This window comes from Equus przewalskii, chromosome 20, assembly GCF_037783145.1.
Source record: "Equus przewalskii isolate Varuska chromosome 20, EquPr2, whole genome shotgun sequence".
Taxonomy (NCBI): domain Eukaryota; kingdom Metazoa; phylum Chordata; class Mammalia; order Perissodactyla; family Equidae; genus Equus; species Equus przewalskii.
In genome coordinates this window covers 28,002,487-28,023,509 of record NC_091850.1, presented here as the reverse complement: position 1 = coordinate 28,023,509, position 21,023 = coordinate 28,002,487, and the positions used below count along the sequence as shown (strand labels likewise).

General features: G+C 37.6%; 1 protein-coding gene across 2 annotated transcripts in view; it reads right to left on the bottom strand.

Moving 5' to 3' along the window:
• Positions 1 to 10,669: 10,669 nt before the first annotated feature.
• Positions 10,670 to 21,023, bottom strand: part of NUP155 (nucleoporin 155) — a 64,312-nt gene continuing 53,958 nt past the window's right edge. Inside the window, exons 29-35 of one of the 2 annotated variants that reach the window (XR_011530397.1) lie at positions 18,888 to 19,012; positions 17,889 to 18,002; positions 16,802 to 16,922; positions 16,243 to 16,353; positions 14,174 to 14,310; positions 12,766 to 12,872; positions 10,670 to 12,140 (exon numbers count right to left, since the gene is read on the bottom strand). Coding sequence is in view for 1 of the 2 variants with exons in the window: in XM_008518460.2 (XP_008516682.1) it covers positions 12,002 to 12,140; positions 12,766 to 12,872; positions 14,174 to 14,310; positions 16,243 to 16,353; positions 16,802 to 16,922; positions 17,889 to 18,002; positions 18,888 to 19,017 (859 nt within the window). In the remaining variant the exon portion in view is untranslated. Of the gene's footprint in view, positions 12,141 to 12,765; positions 12,873 to 14,173; positions 14,311 to 16,242; positions 16,354 to 16,801; positions 16,923 to 17,888; positions 18,003 to 18,887; positions 19,018 to 21,023 lie in introns of both variants that reach the window. The other variant, XM_008518460.2, reaches the window with a different exon arrangement.

Genomic DNA, 21,023 nt, shown 5'->3' with positions numbered 1-21,023 from the left:
TTAAGTATGCCTCCCATTGCTTGTCAGTTGGAGGGTTAGTTTATCACCTACTTGGGCAGACCGTAAGTAAGAGGCCAGAAGCCATTTTGAGAGACAGCCTTCCAGTTCAATAGAAACTATGAAACTGAGTTACACAATTGGTTGGAGTTGCCAGAGTTGCCAGAGACAAAGGACTTATTTCTCGTAGGAGGCACTATGGATGCATATGCCATCCCAGTAGTGGAGCACCATCTTCTGGTTTCTTTTCCAAGGCTCTAATTCAGAAAGTGGACCCACAACAACTGAGCAACCTGATAGATGAGGAACTTCCCAGGAATTCCCTGATAGTCTACCAAGCCTCTATTTGGTCCTTGTCTTTACACAAGTGTAATAATACTGTCATAACATGCATCCCTTTAATTTCAAGTCCCCAATTCTCTTCCTATTTAGATGGCAATTGGAGTTGTTACTTCCATTTTCAGAAAACCCATCAGAAGAACCATATAGAACCATGTAGAAGAAAAAAGTAGGTCAAATACTAAGACCGGGCACCAATACCTTGGCTGTCAGGATAGGACATAGGGAAGATTATTTGTACTTTTAGGTAAGGTTCTGAATTTTCATTGGGGTGGTAGTTAAACAAGTGTCTTCGCTTTGAGAAAACTGATTATCCTATGATTTGTGTACTTTTCTGTATGTTATTGCAGTTAAAAGTTTTTGTTTTTTTTTTTTTAAGTTTGGCACCTGGGCTAACAAGCGTTGCCAATCTTTTCTTTTTTTGTTTATTCTCCCCAAAGTCCCCCAGTACATAGTTGTATATTCTAGTTGTGAGTGCCTCTGGTTGTGGCGTGTCAGTCGCCACCTCAGCGTGGCCTGATGAGCGGTGCCATGTCCAAGCCCAGGATCCAAACTGGTGAAACCCTGGGCCACTGAAGCAGAGCGCAAGAACTTAACCACTCGGCCGTGGGGTCGGCCCCCTAAAAGTTTGTTTTTAAAGAAATCTTATATTAAAAGCTGTCATTTAGGGGCCAGCCCAGTGGCATAACAGTTCAGTTGGCACCCTCTGCTTCGGCAGCCTGGGGTTCACCGGATTGGATCCTGGGTACGAACATATGTACCGCTTATCAAACCATGCTGTGGCAGGCGTCTCACATATAAAGTAGAGGAAGGTGGGCACAGATGTTAGCTCAGGGCTGATCTTCCTCAGCAAAAAGAGAAGGATTGGTGGTGGACGTTAGCTTAGGGCTAATCTTCCTTAAAAAAAAAAAAAAAGCTACCGGGGCCGGCCCAGTTGCCGAATGGTTAAGTTTGCACGCTCAGCAGCTTTGGCGGCCCAGGGTTTCACCGGTTTGGATCCTGGGTGCAGACATGGCACCGCTCATCAAGCCACACTGAGGCGGCGTTCCACATGCCACAACTAAAAGGACCCACAACTAAAACATATACAACTATGTACTGGGGGCTTTGGGGAGAAGAATAAAAAAAAAAAAGATTGGCAACAGTTGTTAGCTCAGGTGCCAATCTTGACAAAAAAATTTTTTTAAAAGCTACCATTTAAACAAAAATTAAAACTCTGCTGACTAAGGAAAAAGAGATCCTCTATTGGCTCCCAAACAGATTCACCTTTAAAGAATGAATAGGATTTTGATAAGTAGAGGAAAACTATGAATTCAGTTACATCATATGAAATAAAAGTAGGACATATTCAGCAAACATAAAACAAGCTCCTTGTGGCAGATTCTAAGTACAAGACATCTTTTGGGCGCTGGCTTAGCAGACTCTCTCTTTGAGAACTGCTGCTCTGCACTCTCAGATGTGGACCTTAGCAGGCACATTAACAGTACATAACCCTGTTCTCCCATGTTACTCCACCCCAGCTAATTAACTGGGCCGAATGGGACTGAAGGCAGTGGCACACTGCTAAATATTTAACAACCTGCTCTAGGGGTTGGAGAGAAGCCGTGATTTATAGCGTTTGCCAATTTCTGTGATGTAAATTCTTCCACCATGACTGATTTCAAGTGAAAGTCTCATATCGACTGGCTCACAGATTTCCTGAAAATTTAACAGTCAGCTCTCAAAACCCAGTATCAGGGGCTCCAGGACACCACTGACTTAGGGCTGGCAAGCCACTATCATCCTGAGAGAGAGAACATCTCTTTTGATAGATTTGTCAGAAGAGTGAAGACGTTTCTTCCCCATAAGTCCACTCCCTTCACATCTTATTAACCTACATTAAGGCACCTGCCCTGAATATAATGTGTCTCAGGTTTCATGAAATACAAACACTGTGAGGATGGGTGAGTTGTCCTGATTGGCTTTTACCCGTGAGGATCTGCTCTGGTTTATGTAGGGGGAGGGAAGAAAGTCTAATGAAATTGAGTTCCTGTTAGGAAAGTGAAAGAGAAAATGAATGAATAGACTTAAAAATCCACTATGCCAAATACCCTTATAATTAGATACCTCAAATCAGGTGGTTATCAGGAAGCTGAAGAACAAGTCATGAACAAACAAAAAATATCCATTATATCAAGTACTGTATTTCATCTTTTCTGAGATGCACCTTCCATTGTAACTTCTCCAACTGGGAAGACTTTTACAAGAGTTGTCAGCCAGGTGGAAGTAATTGCCTGGCATGTGCATCAAAACTTGCAAAACGGTTGTAGCAGCTTGGCAGAAAATTCCTGAGTCATTACTAGAATGAACACTCTTAAGAAATGCTTCATCACCAACATTCTTGATGGTCATAAGTTATTATTTTCAGGGTCTATGAAGAGTTTAGGATTTTACCCTACTAGCAAGCAAACAAACGCTCCTGTTACTGTTTCATGGATGCTGGTAGAAAACATGAACTCCTGGGGTGATGAAGTCTGTGAGGTTCTCCATGCCTCTCAGTTCCCACAGGGCAACACAGGTGGCTAGATGGACAAACTGGGTTGTGTTCAGGAGAGGAACATTGAGCTGGGGGATTTCCTGCTTTTATAGTGACTGGCAAGTTGGTCATCTCATTGTTTGGAAAATTACCTCAGAAAACACAACTCTCAGAAATGCCGTGGGTAAGGTGGTCAGGGCTTTGTGTTCTTGGCATATCCTGCAAGAGTGTAGGGGACACAGGGTCATGGGGGATTGCCTATCATAGTCATCAATATTGTGTTGAAAAACACAGGCATCAATATCTGAGTCCAAAAATAATTTAGAAGAGTTGGTCTGTCAATGTAAAATTGTTTTAGGAGTACCTTAACCTATTTGTTTAGCTTCTGTTTTCTTTTTATGAATAAACAGAAATGATATGATAAAACTCTATCTTACAAATCTAAAGAACTCTTTAGACAAGTATAAAATAAAAATTTAAAGTGATAAGAATGCATTATGTCAGTTCAATTGGCAACATTTTTTTCTTGGTAGTACTTTAAAAAACGGTTAGTTGGTGGCACTTTAGGCCAGAGAAAATTTACTAAACTCTAATTTTTCTTATGGAATGTGGAAATACATAATGGTCAGTTTAGCCTGCAATTTTGCCAGCCCTCTTATTTTCTGATCAAGTTGTTTTTTTTATTTACTTGAGTTTTCAAGATATGAAATCATGGTGCCTTCATATGGAAATATTTTGAGATTTTTACTTATGTTTATCTTTTTACATTGTAAAGTTTATAGCATTCTTTTTTGATATATTTTATTACAATTGCTGGCATCTTAATTATTGTGTTCACTGAAAATGGTGCCTGGATGGAAGGACTCTAGTCCTTTTTCTTCAGCATATAAATTATACAGAAGAACAAACACACTGGCAAAAATATTAACTGCGATAATATGTGAAAACATTAGATACTTTTATTTGCAAAATTCTCATTATTTGTAAAAGACTGTGTTACCATAATCTGGGCATTGCTTTTAAACACACGAAATTTAGGAATTAATGTCCATTTAAGTCTCTTAGAAGTGACAATCAAATATATATATCGTTTTGTTTCCATTCTTATGACCCATCACATTAATCCTAAAATTGTCATATAAAATTATTTTTCCTTATAAAATATGTATTTTATTCAATTCAGCAAACATTTGTGAGGCTGCTATTACTTGTAGATGATTTTTCCGGCTGGGAAACAGATACAGAGTTGAACAGGACACTCCTTATCCTTAAAAAGCTCGTGTATTTAAATGCTTTATTTATAATGACTAAATGATTCATAATTCACTCAAATAATGTTCAATTTATTTAATTGTACAATGTAGTATATATACACAGAAATATATATAAAATATACATGTAAAGTTTATAAAGTATGGAGTAAACATCTATGACAGTCGTCAAGAAAGAGAACATTAACTTCCTAGAAGGCACACACATCCCATGCTCATGAAATCTTCCTCTCCCCACAACCATATCCCTCTCCCTACTCCCTGGAGGGAGCCATCAGACCAACTTTTATGAGCCTGGTTTCTTTATGGTTTTGTCACCTATGTATACGTATCTAAACAATCCAGGGCAGGTTTTTCTGTTGTCTGTTTTTGAACTGTGTGTAAACGGAAACATACATACAGAAAGCATGTATTCTGTTTTCTTAAGATTGGCACCGAGCTAACAACTGTTGCCAATCTTTTTTTTTCCTGCTTTTTCTCCCCAAATCACCCCAGTTCATAGTTGTATATTTTAGTTGTGAGTCCTTCTAGTTGTGGCATGTAGGATGCCGCCTCAATGTGACCTGATGAATAGTGCCATGTCTGAGCCCAGGATCTGAACCAGCGAAAACCTGGGCTGCCAGTGCGGAGCTCACAAACTTAACTACTTGGCCCCAGGGCTGGCCCACATACATTCTTTTGTTACTTAATTCTTTCACTTAACATCATATTGCTGCTTGTACAGGCATGGTATTCCATTGTAAGAATATACCACAATTTATATTATTTATTCAACTGTTGATGGGGATTTAGGTTGTTTCCAGTTTTTGGCTATTATGAGTAAAGCTGCTATGAATGTTCTTGTACAAGTTTTTCTGTGGACATAGGTTTTTATTTCTCTTGAGTAAATACCTAGGAGCAATAAATAGGATTGCAGGGTCATACAACTATACAGTTAACCTTACAGAAACTGCCAAACTGTTTTCCAAAGCGGCCATACCATTTTGCATTCCTACAAATCATGTATGAGTTCCAGTTACTCTGCATCTTTGCCAATGGCCAATCTTAAATTTTAGCCATTCTTGTGGATGTGTAGTGGCTCTTATTATAGTTTTAATTTGTATCTCCTTTCTGAGCAATGATGTTGAACAACTTTTCATGTGCTTATTTGCCATTCAAATATCTTCTTGGGTCAAGTATGCAAATCTTTTTGCCCCCCCCCTTTTTTTTTGGTGGGGGTTGTCTCTTTATTGAGTTGTAAGAGTATTGTATATATTTAAATCAAGTCTTTTATCAGATCTACAGTTTGCAAATATTTTATCCCAGTCTGGGGCTTGCCTTTTCATTTTCTTAATGTCTTTTGAAGAGCAGATGTTTTAAATTTTGATGAAGTTCAATTTATTAACTTTTTCTGATTCAGGTTTTTTGTGTCCTAAAAAATCTGCCTAATCCAAGGTCACAAAGATTTTCTCCACTGTTTTTCTCTAGAACTCTTACAGTTTTACCTTTTATGTTTAGGCCTATGATGCATATCAAGTTAATTTTTGTATATGTTATGAGGTAAGGGTTGAGCGTTTTCTCCATGTGGTTATTCAATTGTTCCACCACCATTTATCGGAAAGACTATTCTTTCCCCCATTGAATTACCTTGGCACCTTTGTTGAAAACTGATTGTCCATATATGTGTACATCTTTTTCTGTACTCTTTGTTCCATCGATTGATATGTATATCCTTACACCAATGCCACATTATTGCAATTAACTATAGCTTTATAATAAAATCTTGAAATCAGTAGAATATGTTCTCCAATTTTATTCTTCTTTTTGATAACTGTTTTGGCTATCCTAGGACCTCTCATTTCCATATAAATTTTAGAATCAGCTTGCCAATTTCTACAAAAATGTCTGCTGGAAATCCGGGTGGGATTGCATTGAATCTATTTATCAATTTAGTAAGAACTGTGTGCTAAGTTGTCTTCCAATCTATGAACATTGTCTATTTCTCATTTGGGGTTTCTTTAATTTCTGCCAGCACTGTTTTAGAGTTTCCATTATATAGGTCTTACATGTATTTTGTTAAAATTAATCTTATTTTGTTTTTTTTTTTCTTCTGAGGAAAATTAGTCCTGAGCCAACTACTGCCAATCCTCCTCTTTTTGCTGAGGAAGACTGGCCCTGAGCTAATATCCATGCCCATCTTCCTCTACTTTATATGTGGACACCTACCACAGCATGGCTTTTGCCAAGCGGTGCCATGTCTGCACCTGGGATCCCAACCAGTGAACCCCAGGCCGCCGAGAATTGGAACGTGTAAACTTAACCGCTGTGGCACCAGGCCGGCCCTTTTATGTTGTTTTAAATGAGTTTTTAACAAATTTTTGATTACTTGTTGCTAGTATATAGAAATGCAGTTGATTATTTATTTTTTTGCTGAGGAAGATTCACCCTGAGCTAACATCTGTTGCCAATCTTCCTCTTTTTGCTTGAGGAAGACTTGCCCTGAGCTAGCATCTGTGCCAATCTTCCTCTATTTTGTATGTGGGACGCCACCACAGCATGGCTGCCAACAAGCGGTGAGGGTCCACACCTGGGAACTAAATCCAGGCTGCTGAAGCAGAGCATGCCAAACTGCTAGGCCATGGGGCTGGCCCCTGAAGTTGATTTTTGTACACTGACCTTATATCCTGTAATCTTGCTAAAGTAACTTACTAATTATAGCAGTTTGTTCCACTTATTAGTTCTAGTATTTTTTGTATATTCTATAGGATTTTCCACATAATTTTCTGTGAATAAGCATACACTTACTTCTGCTTTTCCATTTGTACATCTTACATTTCTTTTGACAAATTGCCCTGATCAGGACCTCCAATACTACGTTCAACAGAAACATCCTTATTTGTTCCCAACTTTAAGGAGAAAGTGTTTAGTCTTCCACCATTGAGTATGGGTTTAGCTGTACATTTTTCATAGATATCTTTTATCAGACTGAGGAAGTTCCCTTTTATTCCTAGTTTGCTGAGAACTTGATCATGATGTGTGTTGGTGTGATTTTGTGTCTATCCTGCCCTAGTTTCATTGAGTTTCTTAGATCTATGGGTTTATAGTTTTCATCAAAGCACAAGGAAGTGAGTGGTAAGTAAGGTAGGTGGACATAGTGGACTGATGTGTACCTAGCATCCAATTCTTTAGCAAAGCATTTCTTTCCTGTTCTGTATGGTTTGGGTGATGATCCTGTACCACTGTACCCTAAGACTGAATCCATGACTCAGGCTGGGTCAATCAGAGCCCTTCTTATGACTTGTCTGTTGGCTATACCTCTGTATACTGCCTGTACTCTCCCAGGAGTTACAGAGCAAACTGTCTGCAGAGAGAGACAAAGAATGAACATGAAAGAAGAGCAGAAGTGACCTAGAGAAAGCACTGTAGATACTGAGCCTCTGGACCGAGCCATGTGGAAGTAGCTCTATACTTGGACGACTTAGTTGAGGGCCAATAAAGTCTTCTTTTGCTTAAACTAACTTGAGATTTTTGTTATTTTTATTTTTGTCAACTGCCATGGAGTCCTTATATGCCACACTAGGAATCTGGAATTTCTGCTGAGGGAGAAGGTAAGGGTATAATATATTTAGGTTTTCATTTTTTTTTTTAAAGATTTTATTTTTTCCTTTTTCTCCTCAAAGTCCCCCAGTACATAGTTGTATGTTCTTCGTTGTGGGTCCTTCTAGTTGTGGCATGTGGGACACTACCTCAGCGTGGTTTGATGAGCAGTGCCATGTCTGCACCCAGGATTCGAACCAATGAAACACTGGGCCGCCTGCAGCGGAGCGCACGAACTTAACCACTCAGCCACGGGGCCAGCCCCTAGGTTTTCATTTTTAAAAGACCTCTCTGACTTTAGTGTGGAAAAAAGAACGAAGGAGGGGGTCAAATTGGAGACAGGCAGACCACTTAGACACTACTGAAGGCATACAAGTGAAAGGGTAATCTGATTAAACCCTAAAAATCTGAAACAGTGAGACAACTACACGGAAATGGAGGATATTAAGGAAAGAGACTTGCTTAGAAATTCGTGAATGATTGGATTTGGAGGGAGAAGGAAGAATTTAAAGAGGATACCCATATTTCTGATTAGAATAATTAGATGGTAAAGATTGAGGTAGGGCCCAGCCTCATGGCTGAGTGGTTAAAGTTCTGTGCGCTCTGCTTCAGCAGCCCAGGTTTCCAGGTTCGGATCACGGGCGTGGACCTACTCCACTCACCAACCACACTGTGGAGATGTCCCACGTACAAAAAAATGGAGGAAGATTGGCAGAGATGTTAGCTCAGGGCTAATCTTCCTCAGCAAAAAAATAAATAAATAAAAACTGAGGTAGAAAATAAAGGAGGAGGAACAGGAGTGGACAGAGGGCAGGGAGAGAGGAATGAGTGCAGATTTGGTCACATTTCGACTAAGGAGTTTCTAAGGTCATGCAAATGGAAATGTTCATTTCACGGATGGACACTCAGGTGTGGGCTGGAGATATGATATGATAGTCCTGGCTCCCATGTGGTAAACTGATTAATCTTAAAAAGTGTTAGTATTCCTGCTGATAGGAGCTGCCCAAATGCAAAAAGCATAACTGAGTTTTAAGACAAATGTTTAATTTCAAAAAATGCCATAATGCAGCAGAAATGATTTGAAATGAAAAAGAGTAAAAACAGTATTGTCACTACTCTAATATTTGAAGCAGAAGAACAAAACTGAATAAGAAATAGATTACATTAATTCCTACAAAATTTTGGATTGAAAAAAACCTTATCGTTTAGCTTCAATCTCCTGATGAAGAAAATTTCCGTATCAGGAAAACAAAACTTAGAAGAGTTTAAATGAGTTACTAGAAGACTCAAAAATATTCTTCAAAAAAAGTTTAAGAGAATTTAAATGAAGAACTTGATTGAAAAAAGATGGAAATTATGAGCCCTTTCAAGATCTTTAGATTCAACATTCTAGTTCTTCATTTCCTTGATACGACTGTGTCACCATCATAATTTTTTCTCTCTTGAATAAGAGGAAAAAAGATGGAGTCAGGAAGTATCCTGAAGACCAGAATGAGTAATCCGTGGGAGTCCTGAGATGAAATCAACTCTAAAACATAAAAGTGGAGGGAGTTTATGTGGTTAGCAGAGAGGTGTTCAACGAAAGGCCACTAGTTAAGTCGGGTATGTTATAACTAAAGGGATGTTGAACTTATATCACGTGCATTTCAGGTCAATATCCCATACCTTGCACAGTTACTCAAAACACAGTTTTCTCTTCTTTCCTAACCATTTTGCCATACTAAAATGACCTGCCTAAAACATAAATGTCACAACCAAGATGTTCAGTGACTCCTCACTGCCTACAATGAATACACTGTTTCATAAACTGTTCTACTTATTATTCATTGCCTATTTATGTTTAATAGTAACTATAAAGAAATGTGTTGAATGAACACCAAGTACAAAGTAAACTAATGTAGTGGATACATGTGCCAGAACAATGCTATTCCAAGTTTGATCCACTGACCACCAGTATCAGCATCACATTGGAGGTGGAAGCCAATAATTTGTTTTAACAGGCTATCCAGATGATTCTTTTTTTTTTTTTTTTAGGAAGATTATCCCTGAGCTAACATCTGCCGCCAGTCCTCCTCTTTTTTCTGAGGAAGATTGGCCCTGAGCTAACATCCGTGCCCATCTTCCTCTATTTTATGCGTGGGACGCCTGCCAGAGCATGGCTTGATAAGCAGTGCTAGGTCTGTGCCTGGGATCCAAACCAGTGAACCCCGGGCCGCTGAAGCGGAACGTGTGAACTTAACCGCTGTGCCACCGGGCCAGCCCCCAGGTGATTCTTATGAATGTCAAAGTTTTAGAAACATTGTTCTAGAGGGCTAAAAAGAAGGAGGGAACCTAATTTTTTTTCTCTTAGGGATTTTACCCTCCAAAGGGTATTGAAAACATCTGCTTGTGTGGCTGGAATTCTTAAACCCTCTCAAAAGGTGCTATGTGAAGAAGGGACAAGGGTTCAGATTTCTGACTCCTAAGGATCACTTAGCTGTGCTAGCTTACAGACCTTTTGAAAGATGTAGCTTCAGTATTGTGAGTTTATTTAACATAGACAGTCATGTGTTGCTTAACAACGGAGATACGTTTTGAGAAATGTGCTGTTAGGCGACTTTGTTGTTATGGGAACATCATAGAGCGTACTAACACAAACCTAGATGGTAAAGCCTATGACTACTGCCTAGGCTAAATGGTACTAATCTTATGAGACCACTGTTGTATATGCAACCCATGACTGTATATTAATGTGCTTGTGTGTATATGGGCTTAAAACAAAAACATATATATAGATAGATAGATAGATAGATAGATAGATATAGAATTGGAGTCACAGCTAAATTATAGCATTTTAGCCAGATTTTCATTTTAAGTTGACATGACAGAATTTTAAATGTACAGAATTAAAAATGCATAGCATACATTCATTTTACATATTCACAAACTAAACTTAATTGAAAAGCTAAAAAATATGAGAGGTAGTGGTATCTAATGAGTGACATTTTCACATTTTATTAAACATTATAAATTAGAAGATTATAGGCAAAAGAGAGCTAAGTTCTAAGAGAATAAATATGGAAATGGCAACCCATGGTCTTAGGAACAAATGAAGGTGGAAGGAAAAATATTTTCAAAATGTATTTTAAAAATTGCCAGACAGGCAATAATGACAACAGGCAGAAGGTAATTAATCTTGGTAACACAAAAGATGAGAGGAAAGGAGTTCGTGTTGTTGCCTTTTTGTTAGTCCTGGTCATTCCCACTCTTTTCTCCTCCCTCACTGTAGCCATGACTTTGGGGCACTTGGTTTAGTTATTCCAATTCTGTTAAAGACTGAAAACTACATTACTAAAAATTTTGCTTTATATATTGTGTGTCTTGGGTAAAACTTGTGTGTTGTGGTTATTGACAGGGCAGGGAGGAAGAAAAAGCAGATAGAGAGCCAATCCATACACCAGACGAATCCTCTTATGCAGTCGTTCTCAAAGTTAACACGTACTAGAATGCCCTGGAAGGCTTGTTAAAACAGAGAGCTGGGCCTCATCCCAAAGTTTTGGATTCAATAGGTTTGGGATTGGTCCTAAGATTTTGAATTTCTATCAAGTTGCCAGATGATGCTGATGTAGCAGTTTGGTGCGGGCACTTTGAGAACCACTGGTCTAAGGGAATTAGTAGTCACAAGGCCAAAGAAGAGCTAGGTAGACACTAAGGGAAAACAGTATCTTCCTGTATAACTTTTCAGGACAAGGAACATTAGCTACAGGTTTATCACTTGTTCAAAAAACAACCAGATATATACCAATCTTCGAGGATTATAACTGATGAAATCAGTAGTTGCAGGAAATTTCTTTCCATGGATGAACCCAAAACCTAAGTAATTTTTTTAAAGAGACAGTGTTTGCTTGCCTATTTAAGAACTGTTGTAGAATCCAGTATTATGGGAATGGACCTGCTCAGCTAGCCTATTTAAGTTTAAATATCGCTATCCTTGGACTAACTTGAAAATGAATACTACAAATCCAAAATTTCTGCCTGCAGTAAAATTCAAAATAAAAGTTTCTAAATATTTTTTACCCTTGTGTTAAGATCATAAATAATCGTATTTCAGTTGTTTTTTAACCTGATTATTAAAAAAAAAATAGTAGTAGTAAAAAAGAATTTGTCCAGCAAATGTACTATTTGTAGATACTAGTCACTTTTTAAAAACACATTTCTATTAAAATTGTTCTTAATTTCTTAGATTTGGAGCACCTGACATCTGGACCCAGCTGAGCTTTTATTTTACAGATCAAAATGCATAGATGAAAATACATTACAATAATTAATGAAGCCGTTCTAGTTTAGCCTGAAGAGATTTAAAATTCCCTGTGATGGCTTGTACTGCTACTGAAGAGCTCATAGACTGGAGCTCAACCAGATAACCACAAACAGCATCCAGGCAGAGATTTGTAAATCTTCTCCTGTAAAAGAAAAGACATCTGATCAACGGTCTATACATTTAAAAACATTTCCTCCTATAGAACTTTCCTCCAACTTCTGCTAACCTTACTCATAGCCCCAAAGCAGAGCAAGGGCCCCGTGTGTAAGTAAACAGCAAATGACTGAAAAGAGAAGGAAGAGCAGGGGTTGGGACATTACCATATAACCACCATTTTCCTTTTGAAGATTATTATAGTGAGAAGGAGGTAGTAAGGGATGACTCCTTAAATTAATATAATTTAAATTCTTTTGGCCTTTTCAAACAAATACACCTTGAAATGGCCAATAATATCACACAACATAATTGAACTGTCCTAGATCACTAATTTAAAGCCGAAGGAGTTTAGAAGTAATTCATACATCATATCCTTTCACTTGTAGAAAGGATTCAGGACAAGGGTTGAAAACTGGAAGCCCCTAAACCATTCACACATGCTAACTGACATCATTCAAATAGTTACTGCTAACATACAAAAGAGCTTAAATCTCCTATACTTCTGTATAATCTCCACATCTTTCCCTATTCTCTCCAAATCTGTTTACTCAGATATTTATTAGAAGCATTTAGAAGTCTTTGCTATAATACAATATCTAATTCATACTTACCTCTCACAATTTAAAACTTGGCTAGGATTCTCAACATATCTTGTTAATAGTACACGTATACAATCCAAAAGGTGCAGTGGTTTCTTCATTCTGTTCCAGAATGGATCCTATAAAGAAAATACACATCATGAGTTGTAAGCCAAACTGTGCCAACTGATTTTTCAACCATTTATGCTAGTTAAAACAGTCATCAGAGCCCAAGGCAAAATTTACTGATATTAAAATAAGCATTTTATATTATGTGGTACTAAATTATATATCTGGTTATGGTTAATATTTAAACAACATTGAAAACTGCACCGTGATATTCTTTAGGAAGAATATTTGCTACATCAACCAACTTTGTGGAGAATGTAAACTTCCTGCTTAGTAATGTGAGGTCAAAGAAAAAACCCATCTCTTCCTATTGCCCGTGACAGCACTCTTACTTTGAACCTATGCAGACTTAGTCCGATATGGTAAATAAGAGACTAAACTAGTAGTCCAAGAATCTTAACTCTAGTTTAAGCCATATGACTTAAACAGGTTATTTAACATCTCTGCCCTTGTCAGATGTAGTGGAAGATGGGGATGCTACTACTTGCTCACTTCCACCAAAGGCTCATCGTGAGGCTTAAATGAGACAGACAAGGGCCTTGGAAAGCACTGCATGAATGTTGAGATGATGCTACTATAATAGATACAATCTATTTCAACAAGGTTTTATTTGGATCATTTAGGATAAAAATTACAAGATATATAGTCTGATAAGGTTCAATATGCTGAGAAAGATCTTCAAGCACTGATATTTTAGATGAGGTCATAGTAGATAAATACACTGTTACTTTGTTCTTTTAAAGTAGGATGATTCTAATGTGATGTGTTTAGCCTATTCCACCAAGAGTAAAGCATATGTTTATTAATGTTAAAAAATAATATTGGATTTTTATCATGATATACAGCAAAGCAATTCTCATTATCAGTTATTAAAGTGAATTATGGGGGCCAGCCCCATGGCTGAGTGGTTAAGTTCGTGTGCTCCGCTTCAGTGGCCTGGGGTTCGCCTGTTCGGATCCTGGGTGCAGACCTATGAACCACTCATCAAGCCGTGATGTGGCAGCATCCCACATAGAACTGGAATGACTTGCAACTAGGATATACAACTATGTATTGGAGAAGAGGAAGACTGGCAACAGATGTTAGCTCAGGGCCAATCTTCCTCAACAACAACAACAAAAATAGCATTGCTTAAAAAAAGACTGACATAATTTCTGATACTCAACCAATGAAGCAAATTTCTGATGACAATTGTATTAGATGATGAGATACTTCAAAAACACTTAACCAAAATACTCCACTCCCATAACTAGAAAAAGTTAGTTAACTTTAACTAAATAAATTATTTTATTTTATTTAATATTTTCCTTACCCGTGACTTGAACAAGTGATCATATACTTCCAGTAGTCTAGGTAATGGTACTCCAATTTCATTCATTGTTTGTATTACAAAACCCACATCCCAGTTCAAAGTACAAACTTGCTGCTCTAAGAACTGCACGATAAAATCTAGGGAGGGAAAAAGATAAAAAATTAGGGTTGTTAACTCCCCCCAGCTTTACTGAGATATAACTGACACATAACATTGTGTGAGTTTAAGGTATACAATGCGATGATCTGATACACATATATTAAGAAATGTTTACCAGAATAAGATTAGTTAACACATCCTTCACCTTACATAATCATTTTGTTGTTGTTGCTGGAGGATTGTTAACTCTTGATACCAAAAAGTTGGTATGATTTCTAACTGAGCAGTTTCTATGGGAATCTTTTAAAAAACAATTTTCCAAAAAGAACTTTTTATAAAAATAAGACACATACCAGAATCAGCAAATCCATAGGGACAGAAAGTGGATTAATGGTTGCCTCTGGCTGAATGGTGGGAAAGAGTAGGGAGTGACTGCTAATAAGTACATGGTTTTTTTTGGATGATGAATATGGTCCAAATTTAATTGTGGTGACAGTTGCACAACTCTGTGAATATGCTAAAATCATTGATTTATACACTTTAAAGCTAATAGGAAAAAAAGTACATTTTAGTGAATTTGGAAAATATAGAAAGGTACAAGGAAATAGAGAGCATTTACAATCTCACTACTGGAGAGGACCCACTGATAATTTCTTCAATATCTCGATATACTATATCCTCAATTTAACATCTTTTTGGAAAAGAAAGGCTACTGTATCCTGATTTTAGAAATATTAAATGCATTTTTTAAATGCTCCAGCCCCCACATTCAAGTTATTTATTTTGATAGTTCTAATTGTGGCCCTACTTTCACTTTTTACTACTTGTCACATCATAAATAAGATCATAACAGTACCAAATTCCTATTTATGATACCTGAAATCAGAGACTGACCAATGTGAATATCCATGGGCAAGAGGAATCACTGAAAAGCTGCCCCTGAAATTGCATCTCCCCTGGAATGTACCAGACAAAGATTTTGGACAGGTAATAAAAATTCTAAAAACCCTAAACTTGTTCTAGTTTGAAGTCCCCTGGAGCTTGTACCAATTGAAAGACTGATAGAAAAATGAGGCCTCTTCTACCCTAAACTTTACTGGGCTCAAAAATTAAAAATCTAAAGCCAAAGCAGAAATACACTCAAAAGAGACTGTGTATAATGTGGTCTTTTTTACTATTAAAATTGTCGTTTCATATATTTATAAAATATATATATATATTTGCTCTTTATTTTTCTGATCAATGAAACGGTGTGGCAGTTTTTAATGGCTTTATTTCTTATCAAGTCCAAGGACTAAATCCTAAATCAGGGATGGTCTATAAACAAGTTTGCATCCTAATTTTTAAAAACAATTTAATGTTATGTTGTGAGCATTTTCATGTTTCTCAACATTTTTCAAAAACACAAAGTGCTTAATATTCTACTTATGGGTGTATTTATGTTGATTCTATTGTTTTACAGCTAAAGAAAACATAGATTAGCGAATGGCTCATAGTAATTAGAGTCACTTACATAACAATTATACTCCGCATATTTTGTTAAGAAAGTGGTTCACAAGTTACATTTTTAACACAACTTCTCACTATTTTAAAGAAAACTATGCTCTCAATATAATACACAGTAGTTGAATCAATCACAGATTACTCATGCACAAAAACACCAGCTGTTTTTCTTTTCTCTTCACAAACTCGTATAGGGTTACCAACACTATAACCACTGTCTGACAGTACTATGCCAAGACAGACATATAAACTTGGATGGTCAGTCAAAGAAAGTTTCATACCCAACCATTCATCACCAAATTCTGCTATTCTTTGGAGGACTTTCTTTCTGGAGAGGTAGAATTAAACTGCTGAGCTAAATAGCAACAAAGAAACACTTTCACCCTAAAGATCATTATTTTTCCATGTCAATCAGGAAACCCATCAAAACAAAAAACATCCTGACAGCACCTAGGGTTACTGCTTACCTAATGGAAAGAAGCGAGGTGTGCCAGCATAAATTTTTCCAAGCAGCACAATCTTGAGACTAAGAGCATGCATTCTATCTGGGGAACTCAATGTCACACTTTCGTTCAATTCTGTAAGAAAGTGGCATGTCATTAGAAACCCAAATTATTTTTAATGTGAAATGTTTAAATTGGCTATTTTATTCTGTTTCAAGTTACAAAATACCCTAGAACTGATATTTACATAATATAATGCGTAGAGTCTCTGTTTCTGTTAGCGTCTGATATACTCTCTTGTCTTACCAGGGTACTGGTTATGAGACTCTGAGGGAACTGTCTCAGGCTCCTTTATTAAGCAGTACAAACCACATAAATGACACTCCAAGCTTCCTCTCCAATATCCACTCTGATCATCCTCTAGAGGACTACCCTCCACCACATCCAGCTACCCTCCACTTACCCTCTACGTGGCTATATACAATTTTCATGAACCCTGGATATATGAGGCACCAGCAGTTTGCATTCCTCTACCAAGTCACTAAACACTGGATGCTAAATATACCAAAAAGCGAACACTTACCTTTCTCTATGATATCTTGCCAAAGTGTCTGCACCAATATAGGGTCTGAATAACCGGCACAATGAATTATTGCAAGTTTACACTCTGCAAGTTTAAATGGGTCAGCAAATTCCCCATAAAGCTGTGGGAGAAAATGCCAACATTATATATCCAATTAGAGGTCAGCATTCAGAAATTAATGGTGAAACACTCCTTGAAAGTTTAAAACAATCAAAGATTTTATCTAAAGTTTTCAAAATATGATATAAAGATGTGACAATGTGTAGCTAGTTATAACCCCAGATTAAAAGTGGTGAATGAACGGTAAAAACATTCAAACAGATTTCAGCATGTGTGTCTGTGTTTTTCTCGTCTGGGAGATGTTGCAATGACATTTCTTTTAGAATTAGTGTTGTCTAAACCAGAGTTTGAAGAAATGGAAATAACTGACAAATTTCAGGGCGCTTAAGGATACTGGAGCCATGTCCAAGAATGTCAAGAATAACTTGACAACTTGAATGTCAAGAACAACTGAAGAAGGAGCTGCTCTGAGGATTCAGAGTGGGAGAGGCTAAGAAAGTGCAGCAAAGGTATGTTACTTTTACAAGACAAGAAGCAAGGCCACGGGGCTGGCCCTATGGCCTGGTGGTTAAGTTCAGTGTGTTGCACTTCGGTGGCCTGGGTTTGGTTCCCCGACACAGACCTACACCACTTGTCAGTGGCCATGCTATGATGATGACTCACATACAAAACAGAGGAAGACTGGCACAGATGTTAGCTCAGGCCGAATCTTCCTCAGCCAAAAAAAAAAAGCAGCAGCAAGGCCATAAAATAGCTGGCAGAAGTTTTAACAAAGCCCCATGTGAGGCTGATAGATTCTTGATAGCTACTGGCTTGGAAAGAGCAACTCAGTTCTTTCTAAGAGTAAGATATAACAGCAGTGATTTATCAGCCGAGTGACATGCTGCCAAGGACGACTTATCTTATTTTGTGGAGATAGGTTAATCTTTCCCATGAAACAACAAGTAAAATGCAAAAGAAATAACGAATTTGTAGATATTAGCTGACTGCTTGACGGTTATAGGAATTTCACTTGCTTTTTTATTACCTTAGTTATGTCCATCAGCTCAGCATCCAGCTGAGAAATTGCATCCTGTACAGAAGAATGATGGGAATACTGCCTTTGTAGTGTCTCTTGTATCTGAAGTTGGATCCTAGCAACCTAGTTTGGATAGAAAAAAAGGAAGTCTTAAGTTCTCTATGATAATTCAATAGGTACTTGAAGGAATGACTCCTAGTATCTGGCTTTAAGTTTGTTAAAATAAAAATAATGTATAAATAAAGACTTCTATCATAATAGACCAGCAACTCTTCATCACAACATAAAAGGCTGCACAGGAAGTGGACTGTGGCAGAGTCTTTGATGCCCACAATACCCGCAGCCAGACTAATGGCTAGACTACACTTTATACTTCCCAGCCTCCTTTGCAGGGAGGCATGGCCATAAGACTGAATTCTCTTCAAAGGAATGGACTGGACATAAAGTATGTCACTTCAGGGCTGAGGTTTTTAAGAGTGAATGTGCTTCTTACAAACTCTTTTTTTCCCCTTCTTCCCTCTAACCGAAGAAAAAGATAAGGGAATGGTAGAGCCAGAAAATAGAGCCCAAAATCAACCTAGTGGAAGAAAGCCACCTGCCAACCAGGGACACCCACTCCAGATTTTGGACCACTATACATTTTTGGGTCTGTTAGTTAAGGCAGTTAAGCCTCCTCTACTTCATACACCTACTTATTAGCTTCCAGGATAAATGGTGAATGTGATACAATTTGCTTTGTGTCCCAACAGTTGAAGAAGCCTTCAGAAATGTCATAGAGAAAACTTTTAAATTACAGCAATGTCCTATGACACCAGTGCTATGTCCTTAAAATCTCTGAAAAGATTTAGATCTAAATATGAAAATAAATAATAAATACAGGCAGAAATGACTAGAATTAATAATACTGACTGCTATGATAAACCTATTATTTACAAGGGGAAGAAGAGAAAGTGCAATAACGTGGCTATTACTCAGTGCGGACAAAGCTTAAGTATTTTTAGCACTTACTTCCATTTTTTCTTCTAATTCATGAAGGAATTCACCATCTGCAGCTATTGATGAAATGGCAGTGGAACTTTTGGCACTGAGAATGGCTCGAGCAATGTACTCTAGTCGCTGCTGAAGTGAAATTTCTGTGCTGGGGGGAAAATCCTTATTTTTATTTTATGAATTCTCAAGGATTCAAGATACAAATAATTACTTATAATGCATTATTTTATACCAAGTGAACATAAAAGGCATTTGAAACTTGAGAAAATTATTAGAGGGTTTCTAATAAAAGAGATCAATAATTTAAGGCAACAAATAAAGAAATACTTTATTTGTTCATGTACACAAAAGTAACTTCCTATTTTAAAACTTGAGTTCAAGATACTAAAATTTGGATTCTTCTAAAATTAAATTAAGGAAAACATTCTTCATAGCTCCTCGTATGCTTCACTTCTCCACCTTAATGTGGCCAATACCACATTTCATCTTCCACACAGCAACCAGAGTGTGCACTTAAAAACATAAACTAGATGTCACACGCTTTCTTAAAATCCCCCAGTCGCCTTCCCCCTTTCCTCCAACCACCTCTCCTTCTACTTGCTCCCTTCCTGACTAGCTCCAATCCCACTGGCTTTCTTTTTTGTATCCCAAACATGATAAACTTCTATCTGATGCAGTGCCTCTGTACAGACTATGTTCCTGTGCTTGGACTACTTTTCCTCCCATTTCTTTACATGGTTGCCTATTCTTGTCACCTGAGACTCAATTTTAATGACAATTTCTCTGAGGTCTTCTCTGACCATTCCTATGTAAAGCAGCTCCCCACTTCCCTAGGCACTTTCTACTATACTGTCTTATTTTCATTGTATTTATAGAACTTGAACCTGTTTATTTGTCTATGGGTTTTACCCACTAGAATGGGAGCTCCTTGGTAGCATGGGTGGTGTCTATCTTGTTTACACTCCTCCCTGCATGCCTTGGGCATCAAAATCTATTTGCTGGCGGACTGACTGAAAGTGTCAGAGAGCCCCAAGCATGTACCCACCTCATGGTTGCCAGCTTCAGTCCTTTTGAATCTTCTAACTCTATCAGATCTGGCTTTGACATTGTAAAGTATCTTGGCATTAAAAGCAAACTCCTTTAGTTGCTGGCAACCTCTCAGATCAATGAATATTAAATTAACCTTTGATATCCTAATTAATTCCAACCTGAATCAGGAAAAAATTGGCTTTCTTTTACTTTCGGAGAAGGTCTCACTTAGACTGTCCTTCTGTGTAGCTATGGCTCCTATACTTTTCCCCTTCCAAAAAGAAACCAAAAGGAAAAAGAGTTAACTCCTTTCTCTCTTCTACCTTTCAAAGTATATGTGTCTATGACAGTTAATTAGCACTGACCATCTCTTAAGGTTACACATAAGGAACACAGTACATTTGGGAGCTCTGTCTCTAAAAGGGCCTTCCTTTCTTTCCCCTCTTATCTCTAAACAAACTCACTTGAACTTTACATTTTAAAAGTGAGTAACATTTCTGAATTATTTAAAAGAGAACAGTCTATGCTGCCTATTTATTTGGTACAGGCTATAAATGCGAAAAAAGAAAAAATACAGTGAGAAAGAGAGTAACGTAATAGTTGGAAAAACATTTTACGGTGGAAAGAGATGGTAAGCTGAGAGCTAAAGAGTGGATATAGGGGCCGGCCCGGTGGTGCAGCAGTTAAGGTCACACATTCTGCTTTGGTGGGCCAGGGTTCACTGGTTTGGATCCCAGGTGCAGACATGGCACCGCTTGTCAAGCCATGCTGCAGCAGGCATCCCACATATAAAGTAGAGGAAGATGGGCACAGACGTTAGCTCAAGGCCAATCTTATTCAGCAAAAAGAAGAGGATTACTGGCAGATGTTAGCTCAGGGCTGATCTTACTCAAAAAAAGAAAAGAAAAGAAAAGAAAAAAATGAGTGGCTGTACTACAAGGTATCTCATGTGAAGAGGAAATTAGGTTACACAAGTGAGTGTGTGAAGTAAACGTGGACAATGGGTGTTCCTAAAAGTTAGAGAATTTCTGAATATTTTTAAACAAGAATTTAATAATTATTCTAACAAGGAAAAAGGTAAATAAACAATAAAAGGGCAATTAAGAGCCACTCAAGTTTTTGAGC